We start from the raw sequence: 12919 nt of genomic DNA, 5'->3' as shown, positions 1-12919 counted from the left end.
CCGGTCAGACTCTCGGTGTCCCCCGGCTAGATTAGCAAGGAAGGAATGTATTGGAATGCGATCTACATTGCAAAACATTCAGTCCAGAGGAGACATGCAGGGTCTTTTAGAGAGAGAACCTGTCACATAAAACACATAATACAGGGGACTTGCGATGAAAAAAAAAGTTACTGTAAAATTATTTATTTTTTGGTCAAAAATATTAAGTTACACCCAAGCACATAAAACGCCCCCAATATTTTTTGAGCCCTCCCCACCTCTGCACGTATAAACAAAAACCTGTTTGTTGGGGGCACCTACGTGCAAAAACGTAAATTTCAATGCACATGTTACATATCACTGTGCATGCCAGTGAGAGTGAGAGCAATAATTCTAGCATAATAACTCCTCCGTAACACTAAAATGAAGCTTCGCTTTTACAAAATATATATGGTACAGAAGTTTGCTGCCATTTCACAGGCGCACACAAATTTAAGGTTTGGCATGTTGGGTATCTATTTATTCGGCGCATCCTCATCTTTTACCAAAAACCTTTGCAGTAATATCGGGTGACATAAAAATTTGGATCTACCACTTATTTATTCTCCAGAATACCTGCTTTTAGAAAATATACAATGTTTGGGCATTTTACATCATCTTTAGGGATACATTTTTTTTTTTTAAATGTGTGTAAACATGGCTCTGGTTTTATGCCTTATATTGAGCCCTTGGCCTCACTTTTTTGATAACATTTTGTTATGCACTTACCACATGGAGAGAGCTTCCAATTGCTTAGAAAAACTCCTTTTGCAGCACAAATCTTAACATATGATAAAATTGCAGCACACATACAGTCTTCTAGCTTTGCACAACTGCAGGTGTCCGCGATACAGTTCTAAAAGCAAATGAAAATGGTTATCTTATGTACACAGATACATATTAATTGTCTCTAGATTAAGCAGCTATTCCATGCCACAAATTTTGATGTTCAAGACATGATGGAAAATATCACATGTGTGTGACCACGGCAAACATCATATCCATTTGCTGACCACAATACATATATGTATATACATTGCGGCTTGCAGGTGGTTTACCGGGGATATGGCTGAAGCTATTAGTATTTCTTTCAGCTCCTCTTTCTCATGAAAGTGGTCCGAGTGGCTAATTAGCAGCTGGATCGTTTTTAGAAGCAGCAGGAGGAGTAATTCTCACCAACAGCGCTCGCCAGTGTTTCTTGGGCTTACTGTTTTTAATAGTGAGCCCGAGAAGCAATCCAATGGTTAATGCGACTGGCCATAGAGAGAGATGGACAGAGACCAGATCGTTTTTGATTATCTCTATAAGCGAGGCCATGATATCACTTCAGGTCAAGGGAAAAAGTAAAACAATGTTTTGAAAGCAAAAAAATGTTTTTAAATCTTTTGCTTTCAAATAGGGATGAGCCTATTGTTTGAGTCAAACCTAAGTTCAACTCGAACATCGGATGTTTGCCGAATAGCGAACAATTTGGGGTGTTCGTGGCAAATTCGAAAGCAGTCGGAAACTCCTTTTTTAAAGTCTTTGGAGAAATCAAAAGTCAAGTGTTTGGGGACCTGGTACCTGCCCCAGGGGACATGTATCAATGCAAAAAAAGTTTTAAAAACTGAGTTTTTTTGGGAGCAGTGATTGTGTGAAACAATAAAAGTGAAATATTCCTTTAAATTTCGTACCTGGGAGGTGCTTATAGTATGCCTGTAAAGTGGCACATTTTTCCTGTGTTTAGAACAGTCCCTGAGCAAATTGAAATTTCTAAAGGAAAAAAAGTCATTTAAAACTACTCGCGGCTAAAATGATTTGTCGGGACCCAGCAATGCAGATACAAGTCATTGAAAAAAATGGCATGAGTTCCCCCCAGTCCATTACCAGGCCCTACTATTATCCTGCACTCAGCAACAGCACCATTGCAAATTGGCTAAGGATAAATGATATTTACAGAGAAAAAGACAAAAGGAACAGATGCAAACATCCTTTGAATAAACTACAAAGCCTTACTCAGCAAACTACAAAGCCTCAGCTCCTCTTTACGCTCAACCAGAGCTTCCTGGGCTGGGAAATTTGCACTGGCAACATTTTTTCTAATGCCTCATGTGTTATACTTTCTCTGCACACTCCACTCAACTATTTACACTACAAAGAGTCATCAACACCTTCATATGGGATAACAAACATCCCAGAACAAAGCATTTCACTATGTTCACAGCAACATCCAAAGCTGGATTTGGAGTACCAGACATTAAGCAATACTACAAAGCCACCCTTGTAAGCCAGGCTAAACATTGGTGGTCCCTATCGGAACCACCAAATCCCTAAAGCACCCCACCAGTCCACTTCTTGCCGCTATCTGGCTGCACTATAAACCACATCATTCCTTTCTCAACACAGTAAACGCCACAATCAAAGTCTGGAAATCATGCAGCCAACATGCCAGAGGACTAACATCACATACTCTGAAGTTCCTTCCTCTCTCCTCCTTGGACCTTTTTTGCACACACTTATCCACCTCTACATGGTCAACTGCTGGAATCTCAAAAATTGAGGACTTATAAAGATAGGGTTGCCTTGCGCACATTTCAAGGCCTACACTCGCAATTCCAGAACCCCATCAGGGTTTCTACAAAATAGGCCATGCTCTTACCACTAACATTCTAATTTTTTTTTTTTAAATCTCATACTCTGATAAAGGAATTTTACACATCTACAAAGCACTGAATTTCACACAAAATCACACCAAACTACCCTTAATGGCTGAATGGGAATAGATTCTCAACTTCTCAACATATGTCATTACTTGGCATTATGCTTCAAAAGCCCAACTTAAATTCTCCAGTTGCTTACTCATTGGGAAACTGCACAGAAACTCTTACACCACTGGTACCAGACACCAACAAAACTTGTCCGCATCTCTCCCTTACACTCGGCCGCCTGTTGGAGAGGATGTGGTGACTATGGATCAACCATTTTTTTTTATAATGAAACCATTTACATCTGGTGGTCTTGTCCATTACTTCTCCCTTTTTAGAATAAGGTGCAATGCCTTACTGGGAAAAATCACAGGAATCTGCAACACACTTTCCCCACAACAGGCCTTACTAGGGCTAGACCTTGAGTCGTTGTCCCTTCAATACCACTCCATTATTCCGCATTTCTTCATTGCAGCATGGCTTTTGATAGCACGCAACTGAAACAGCAACCTTCTACCCTCAAGTCAGCAACTACACGTCACACTCAATCAGCACTTCCAGTATCTAAATTGGAATAACTCTGGACCAATTACTCCGCAAACATTATCATCCCCTAATAGTATTAACTTAGATTACCTAATGTAAAGTGTTTACACCATGAAAGTAAATATAACATTTGCTTGTCTGTTCTTGCTAAGCTCCTGGGGTTGTCCCTCCACCCTCTCCTTCCCCCCACCCTTCTACTAATGATACCTAGTACTTGAAGCATTATTGCATAGCTGTTATAAGTTCATAAATGTTATCTACGACACTGGGTCACTTTTTCCTAAAGACCAATTGCTGTTATTCAACCTGTCATATTATATTTGTAATCTGAAATACTCTGAATAAAATCAGAAGTAAAAAAAAAAAGGAATATATGCAGAGCAAGAGGGAGGGAGCAAAAGAAAAGAAAAAATAATCTGGGCTTGGCATTTTTTTTTAAGCTCCGTTGTACTCAATAAGGAGAATTTAACAGATTTATGATTTGTATTCACATCATTGTGATCCCAATATTTGGTTGTTTTTATGTATTCACATTATTGCAGCACACATTGCATTAAGCATCGAAAAAGCATCGACAAAGGTGCATGCACTGTTTTTGGTAGCGCAGTTCACCCCACAGACTGCCATTCTGCCTGTGTAAAAAATGATCGTGGCAGACGTCACAGTGGGAGCGAGTCGCCAGCAGCGTGCATTCACGCCCAAGACCCAGAAGTGCAGGATTAGGTAACATATATGTGATCCTGCGCACAGCAGTCACCCTGTAGCAGTAAAGCTGGTTAATATCTTGCAATCCCACCAGGGGTTAGTGACAGTATACCCATCGATATGCAATCACCAGCCATAAGAAAAGAATAGATGTGTGGTTTGTTTCGTTCCGAATTAGAATAGTACCGAACTTAAACGAATCTGAAATAAAGAAAATCTAATTCGGACGAAATTCTAATTTTAATCGTTTTCGCATAGAAAACTTTTTGAATGCAAATAGTTTAAGAATAAAATTGAATAGAAAATAAAGGAATAGAATACAATCTTTTTCTATTCTAATCCTTTACTTCCTATTGTATTTTATTATTTTTGGGAATTGGAAACATTTTCAAATCGAAAACTTTGAATTCAAAAACTATTCGAAAACTTTTCAAATCGATTTGAAAATGAATAAACAAAACAAATCTCGAAAATGAATGATACGAATTAAACAAATTTAACCTCCCTGGCGGTATGATTATTTCAGAAAAAAGTGCTGAAAACGGTACCATTATTTGCAAGGAAATTTGTCATTTTATACTGTAGGCCTGTAATTCTTAGGAATAACTCACTTAAATCTGTCCAAACAAGAGTCTAGTAGGCATCCCGGGTATGAATTAAAAAAAAAAAAAAAATTATAAATTATAATATAATAAATAATTATAAATAATTATAACAAATAATAATATAATTATAATTAAAATTATTCAATAATGTAATCAACTCAAAATCACTGAAATTTGCTCAGTTGCAGAATTGTCGCTGTCATTACTTTTATTTTTTTATGACGAATTTCCCCACAAATCGCTATCGCACAATTCTGCAAGTGATTATAATTTATTATCGCTGTTTTCTAGCTGCTCTAAAACCATTTTTGACATAAAGGGACACTTTTGGTTGCTATGGACAATCTACAGTTTGCAAGCAGAAAGAACAGTTTTTATTATATAAAAGTACATGTAGGACACTGGACAGAACCACTATTGACAACGGGGGTGTCTATAGCGGTGGCATCGCTGGGTCCAGGCACAAGGTAAGTAAACCAAGCCTGTGGATCCAGCGAGGCGAGCCTGAGTCTGACTCGGGGTTACCGATCCTAGCACAAAAATCTAACCCCGAGTCAGACTCGGGAATACCGCCAGCGGGGTTAACTAAACAAATTTATGTAAATAACTAATCAAAATGATTTTTTTTTCATTCTGCACATGTCTAGAAAAGAATCCTCATTGTATAGTAGTATTTAATTGATGAATTCAATAAATACCCAACCCGATAAAAACTCATCCACCTTGGATAAAGTCTGGGAGAGAATGGAGAGGAAGAACACCTGTCAGATTTTTATTGCATCCATCAATTAAATACCACTACACTATGAGGATTTTTTTGTTATGGCTGGTGATTGATGTCGATGGGTATACTGTCACTAACCCCTGGTGGGATTGGAAGATATTAATGTGACCAAACCACCTGTGAGAGGGAGACAGTGAACTGTGGAGTAACACCTGTAATGAGAGAGAGACATTGGCTTCAATAAGGGTGGGCTCGCGGCACAGAGAAATGCACCCTGAGCCCACCCACTTGTGACAATAGCGAATTAACATTTGCTATTGTCTTCCTGCTTCCTCTCCCGGCCGATCAGGACAGGAAGCAAGTCCTGGGACTAGATTGGCCGGGAGGAGAAGCTGCCAAAGCCATCCGGGACCTGTATAGGGTAAGTGCAGGGTTTGACAGGAGATTAGTTTGCCGCCCCCCCAAAAAAATGAGCATCAGCCGCCACTGTTGGAAATGTATATTGATATACTAGAGATTAACCTCCCTGGCGGTATGATTATGTCAGATTTTTGTGTCGCAAAGCGGAAAATTGTTGCGCGTGGAAATTTGGCGTTTTACATTGTAGGCCTGTAATTCTTAGGTATAACTCACTTAAATCTGTCCAAACAAAAGTATAGTAGACATCCTGGGTATGATAAAGTTTGGAAGACAAAATCATAAATTATAATATAATAAATAACTAGGGATGAGCTTTGGCTGTTCGCCCGTTCGCTGTTCGCGGCAAATTCGAAAAGCCGCGGTACACCCTTTAAAAGTCTATGGGAGAAATCAAAAGTGCTAATTTTAAAGGTTAATATGCAAGTTATTTGTCATAACAAGTGTTTGGGGGACCTGGGTCCTGCCCCAGGGGACATGTATCAATGCAAAAAAAAAGTTTTAATAAAACGGTCATTTTTTCAGGAGCAGTGATTTTAATAATGCTTAAAGGGAAACAATAAAAGTGAAATCTTACTTTAAATTATCTACCTGTGGGGTGTCTATAGTTTGCCTGTAAACTAGCGCATGTTTCCCGTGTTTATAACGTTATAAGTCTCTGCACAAAATTACATTTCTAAAGGAAAAAAGTCATTCAAAACCACTTGTGGCTATAATGAATTGTCGTGTCTCGACAATACAGATAAAAGTCATTGTAAACAAATGGCATGGGTTCCTCCCCAGTCCATTACCATGCCCTTTGGGTCTGGTATGAATATTAAGGGGATCCCTAAACCAAAATTTAAAAAAAAAATGCGTGGGGGTCCCCCCAAATTTCATGTCAGGCCCTTCAGGTCTAGTATGGATATTTAGGGTAACCCTGCGCCAATTTTTTTTTTTTAAATGACATGGGGTTCCCCCCAAAAATCCTGATTTTTAAGGGGAACCCCGCACCAAAATAAAAAAAAAATGTTGTGGGGTTTCCCCAAAAATCCAAACCAGACCCTTATCCGAGCATGCAACCTGGCAGGCTGCAGGAAAAGAGGGGGGACGAGAGAGCGCCCCCCTCCTGAACCGTACCATGCCACATGCCCTCAACATGGGGAGGATGTCCCCATTAATGGGGACAAGGGCATCATCCCCACAACCCTTGCCCAGTGGTTGTGGGGGTCTGCGGGCGGGGGGCTTATCGGAATATGGAAGTCCCCTTTAAACCAAATCCAGATCCCGGCCCCCCCTATGTGAATTGGTAATGGGGTAAATTGTAAAAAAAAAAGAGTAAAAATGTTAAAAACCACAGGAGACAGCTTGGGACAAGTCCTTTATTAAAAAATAAAAAAAAGATTTCAACGATGCAATCCAGTCTCGAGCGATACGGAGAAAAAAAAAAGCCCTGTCGCTACAAACAATTACCACTTCCATAGGAGGCACCTGGCCGAATGAAGCTCTACCGCGTAACAGCTCTTTTACAGCTTTCTCCTTGTGTCAGCTAAAAAAGAGCTGTCATGGCAGGAAAGCGTCATTCGGCCAAGCAACTCCTATGGAGGAGGTATCATTTTTTTTGGACATCCTCCCCATGTTGAGGTCATGTGGCCTGGTACGGTTCAGGAGGGGGGGGCGCTCTCTTGCCCCCTCTTTTCCTGCGGCCTGCTAGGTTGCGTGCTCAGATAAGGGTCTGGTATGATTTTTGGGGGGGACCCCACGCCATTTTTTTTTCATTTTGGTGTGGGGTTCCCTTAATATCCATACCAGACCTGAAGGGCCTGATTGGAATTTGGGGGGGACCCCACGGATTTTTTCTTTAATTTTGGTTTGGGGTTCCCCTTCATATTCATACCAGACCCAAAGGGCCTAGTAATGGACTAAGGGGGGAACCCATGCTGTTTTTTTCAATTACTTGTATCTGTATTGCTGGGACCCAACAATTCATTATAGCCGCAAGTAGTTTTAATTTTTTTTTTTTCTTTAGAAATGTCATTTTGTGCAGGGACAATTTTTAATGCACGGGAAACATGCACTACTTTACAGGCATACTATAGACACCCCCCAGGTACGAAATTTAAAGGAATATTCCACTTTTATTGTTTCACTTTAAAGGGTCACTAAAGGAAAAAAATGTTTTTGCTGAAATGACTGTTTACAGGGTATAGAGACATAATAGTTAACTGATTCCTTTTAAAAATGATTAAAAATAGATACAAACCAATCATATAATGTACCTACAGTTTAGTTTCGTTTTTGCTGTTGTTTCCTGGTTCTCTGCTGTACAGAGCCAGAGAGCCAATAGAGGGCAGTAAATTAGCACTTTTGATTTTTCATGTTTGTGTCCCATAGACTTTAACGGTGTTTGCGTGTTCAATTTTTTTTTTGCCTGTTTGCAAGTTCTGGTGCGAACCGAACCGTGTTCGGCTCATCCTTAACCATTTGTAGGTAATTATAGTAGCTGCTTTAGACCTAACAGTCCTATTATTATTAATTATTTACCACTAAGATATTATATATTTGATAGGTTATTTCACCTACCTCACAAGCGCTTGATTTAGTGGGAAGGGCTCGATATTGTTGTATACATTTCAAAAGGTTAGTATGAAGCTTCTATATTTATCAGATAATAGGTTTATTTAAATCATTAGTATCTCATTCAAAATGTGTACATCATTTACATTTCATCAGGCATGCTTTTTACCTGCTTATATGCTAGTGGTTCCACTGCACCATGACATGGGCTGAAATCCCCATTTGGATCAGAAATTTGTTCACACCAAAACTTTGCGTACTCAGCTAGATGGAGAAATAATATGCACGTTGTGACAATTTTACAGAGGATATATTTATCCTTACAAAACAAGAATTATAAAATTAATTGAAGCATAACTCAAAGCCAAAATGTGTTTAAAAAGAAAAATTTTAACTATGTTTTAAAACTAAATAAAACTAACATTTATTTCTGGAGCAGCGAATTGTGAAAAACACATTTAGTACCGTGAAGAAATGCTCAAAGCGTCTGACATTGTTTTTTATTGCTGTATGTGCCTTCCTGTCCCTGTAACAACTGTTCCCTTTATTTTACAGATCTGCAAAGTGCAGTATGCCCTCTTATTGCAGAAGAAATATACAGGTCATTTCTTTCGGTTCAGTTGTTTTTTTTAAGAAAGTGAATTTCCAGGCTGAAATCCAACAAGGTTTTAAACAATAGAGCACACCAGCCCATCCCCCTCACACATCGCGGGCTCCCTGGACAGTTAAGTTTAGTTATATTAAAAGTTGGCAGCTACAGTATTTGTAGCTGCTGACTTTAAACATTTTTTATACTGGCTGAAACTCCACTTTAAGGTGTCATTATTATATATCAAAACCAGATACCCTTCAGCACATCAGGGACCCCGGTGGATAGATGGTAAACACAGTGAGACTCTAATTGTACCACATAGTGACAATACAATTTATGTAAATTCTTTCAGTTTATAACAAAAAAATTAAAAATACTATATATTTCACACACAGTAAAATATGACCATTACTTATTGTACACTTAGAGATCAGTATAAATTACAAATGGTATCTTAGATCAACGCGTTTGTGACATATTCACTTCTTAGGGATCCACAGTTGGACATAAGTACATGTTGGGGTACTCTACAAAGATAACTTGTGACTGTAAATACAACAATAAAGAAAAAATAACAAAATAGCATAAAAATACAACTGTCCCTTTTTAATGGCAAGCCCAGCAAAAAAATTAATTAGGGGAGGAGGCATACAAGGCTGGGCTGAGTTGAACACAACCCCAGCCCAACACTGCAGTTAAGTATATGTTAATCCAGCAAAACTTATCAAAATTAATATACCTACCCAAGTATAAAAACTCCCCAAAAGGTAGCCTAAAACATCAAAAATGTTTTGGGGTACTGGTCAATACGAGGTGGAGAGGGGAGAAAACAACCTCCAGCCTAACCTTAAATATTAAAAATAAACAAATACCTCAATGTGATTTTGTATAAACAATGTGAATAAGAAATATCCATCAAAAAAAAATTCTTGCCCTCACATACTAATGTGGAAAGCCAGCAACATTGAAAACATTTTAAAATGCTATAAAAAAGCTAATACAAAAAATTCCCATTACCATAGCATAAAAGAGATAAAAAAAATAATTTTTTTATAAATGTATTATAGCTTACCTAATCAATAATCCAACTAAGTATAGAAAAGAAAATCCACTACCCTCACTCCCATTCAACAGTGCAGAACTGCTAAACAAAAAAAGCATGAATTGAATATGTATCCACAGCCACAAAACATAAAAGATATCTAAAAAATGAACCCAGTACCTAAAAAAAAAAAAAAAAAAAAGCAAACATTACTTGAATGCAACAGAATAAAAATACTCTTGAATAAACCCTCCCTCTTGAACAAGATGATGCCCTGGCATCTCCAGGATGCACATCCTGCAATCTATAATGGGCATGTCTATTGTAATCTGCCCCCCCATGACCATGCCTACTCTATAAGCAGATTGCTTGAACCTAATGCGTGGCCTCCTCCCCTCTGTGAAAACATCACATCTGGATCTGAGAATGGATACATATTCAATAGGGTCTTTTTCTGTTTAGCAGTTCTCCACTGTTGGATTAGAGTGAGGGGCAATGAATTTGCTTTGATATAATTAATAGATATGTGCATTCCCGTTCGTACGAATGTTATTTTCGTACGAAAATGTTCATTTTCGTACCCGCAGAATAATGTGTACATACGAAAAAATGAAAGCACCAAAATATGAAAACGACGGGATTACGAATGAGCCACATAACGAACAAGCGCAAATACGAACGAACGATCTGACGAAAATACGACAAAACGAAAACGGCAAAAGAATGAAAATGACATCTATAACAAAAGATTTGCATTCTGTATCCTGTTTGAATCCCCTCTCTGCTCGTATCCTCAGCCATATGTTCACACGACATCCACAACAAAAGATTTGCACTCTGTATCTTGTTTGAATCCCTTCTCTGTTCGCACCCTCAGTCGTATGCTCATATGACATCCACAACAAAAGACCCACACTCTGCATTTTGTTTGAATCCTTTCCCTGTCCGCATCCCCAGTCGCATGCTCACACGACATCCACAACAAAAGATTTGCATTCTGTATCCTGTTTGAATCCCCTCTCTGCTCGTATCCTCAGCCGTATGTTCACACGACATCCACAACAAAAGATTTGCATTCTGTATCCTGTTTGAATCCCCTCTCTGCTCGTATCCTCAGCCGTATGTTCACACGACATCCACAACAAAAGATTTGCATTCTGTATCCTGTTTGAATCCCATCTCTGCTCATATCCTCAGCCGTATGTTCACACGACATCCACAACAAAAGATTTGCATTCTGTATCCTGTTTGAATCCCCTCTCTGCTCGTATCCTCAGCCGTATGTTCACACGACATCCACAACAAAAGATTTGCATTCTGTATCCTGTTTGAATCCCCTCTCTGCTCGTATCCTCAGCCGTATGTTCACACGACATCCACAACAAAAGATTTGCACTCTGTATCTTGTTTGAATCCCTTCTCTGTTTGCACCCTCAGTCGTATGCTCACACGACATCCACAACAAAAGACCCGCACCCTGTATTTTGAATTCCTTTTTTCTGTTTGTATTTTGGATTCAACAGAATGCAAATATTTTGCCACAGATGTCACACGAACACACGACCGAAAACACCAAAAGAAAAAGGACCCAAAACACAGAATGCAAATCCCTTGCCACAGATGTCATTTTCGTTTTTTTGAATGGGCAGTGAGTGTAGTTAGTAAAGCAGCTTCTCTTGTGTGCTGAGTAGTACAGTAAAGCCAAATAAACTTTTCTGTGGATTTTCATCTGAAGGGAGATCAAGTGGCCAGACTTTTGAACCCAAAAATGGTTTTCTGATGGAGTTTAAAAACGAACACATTTTCTGAGAACGATCGGAAAACGATCGTTTTTATGTTTGTTGTTAAAAAAGTCTGACCAAGTGTATGGGGCTTAACAATAGTTAATATGGATGAGCCGCGTGTTGAAAGTGCCGCGAATCCCGCAATATATTTACGAAAGTACAAAATGACGAAAATCCTTTTTCTGTTCGTATCTTCAGTCACATGCCCACATGACATCCACAAGAAATTGTCATAGATGTCACACGAACACACGACCGAAAACACGAACAGAAAAGGGAATCCAAAACACAGAATGCAGATCATTGACGAAAATTCACGAAAATTATTGTCTAACAAGTAACGAACATGAATTAAACAGAATAACGAACCATCCCGCATGTACGAAAATAAAATGGTAACGAAAATACGAAACGATCGGAATACGAAAAAATCTCGTCGTATGGAAAAAAAAACCGGGAACGAACAGGAAAACAGGCATCTTACGAAAAACTAACTGAAACGAACCTACGGAACGATATGAAACAGAACAAAAAAAAACAAAAAAAATTCTGTGCACATGTCTAATAATTAATTGGATTACATTTGTTCACGTTTTGCTTTTTTGGTCACTCCTATACTATGATAATGGGTATTTTTTGTATTTCCTTTTTAGGGGATCTACAATCTAATATAACATGTTTTTAATGTTGTTGGCTTTCCACATTAGTATATTGGGTAAGAATTTTTCTGTTTTTTGAGAGATATCATTACTCACATTAGGGTAGATTCATAAAGAAGTTACGCTGGCTAATCTATTGATACGCCGCGTAACTTCTAGGCTGCCCCGGCATATCTTTTTTCTGTATTCAGAAAACACCGGAATTTGGCTAAGATCCAACTGGCGCAAGTCTCTTACGCCGTCGTATCTTAGTTGCATATTTACGCTGGCCACTAGGTGGGGCTTCCGTAGATTTACGCGAGGAATATGCAAATTAGGTAGATACGCCGATTCAGAAACATACGTCCGCCCGGCGAATTTTTTTACATCGTTTACGCTAGGATTTTTCCGGCGTAAGGTTACTCCTGCTATATGAGGCGTATCCAATGTTAAGTATGGACGTCGGGACAGCGTCGAATTTTGCGCTGTTTACGTTGTTTGCGTAAGATGTTCGCGAATAGGGCTTTGCATAAATTACGTTCACGTCGAAAGCATTGACTATTTGCGACGTGATTAGGAGCATGCGCACTGGGATACGTTCACAGACG

At 38.9% G+C, this 12919-nt stretch overlaps 1 protein-coding gene across 1 annotated transcript in view; it reads right to left on the bottom strand.

Moving 5' to 3' along the window:
- The window catches only part of LOC120916795, a 191478-nt gene that overhangs the window by 79732 nt on the left and 98827 nt on the right, over nt 1–12919 (bottom strand). Inside the window, exons 16-18 of the mRNA XM_040327732.1 lie at nt 8425–8519; nt 8262–8333; nt 748–874 (exon numbers count right to left, since the gene is read on the bottom strand). Of these exons, the coding sequence (XP_040183666.1) occupies nt 748–874; nt 8262–8333; nt 8425–8519 (294 nt within the window). The remainder of the gene's footprint in view (nt 1–747; nt 875–8261; nt 8334–8424; nt 8520–12919) is intronic.

Source organism: Rana temporaria, chromosome 11 (assembly GCF_905171775.1).
Source record: "Rana temporaria chromosome 11, aRanTem1.1, whole genome shotgun sequence".
NCBI lineage: Eukaryota > Metazoa > Chordata > Amphibia > Anura > Ranidae > Rana > Rana temporaria.
The sequence above is the reverse complement of the archived record's forward strand: the minus strand, read 5'-3'. Positions and strand labels throughout refer to the sequence as shown.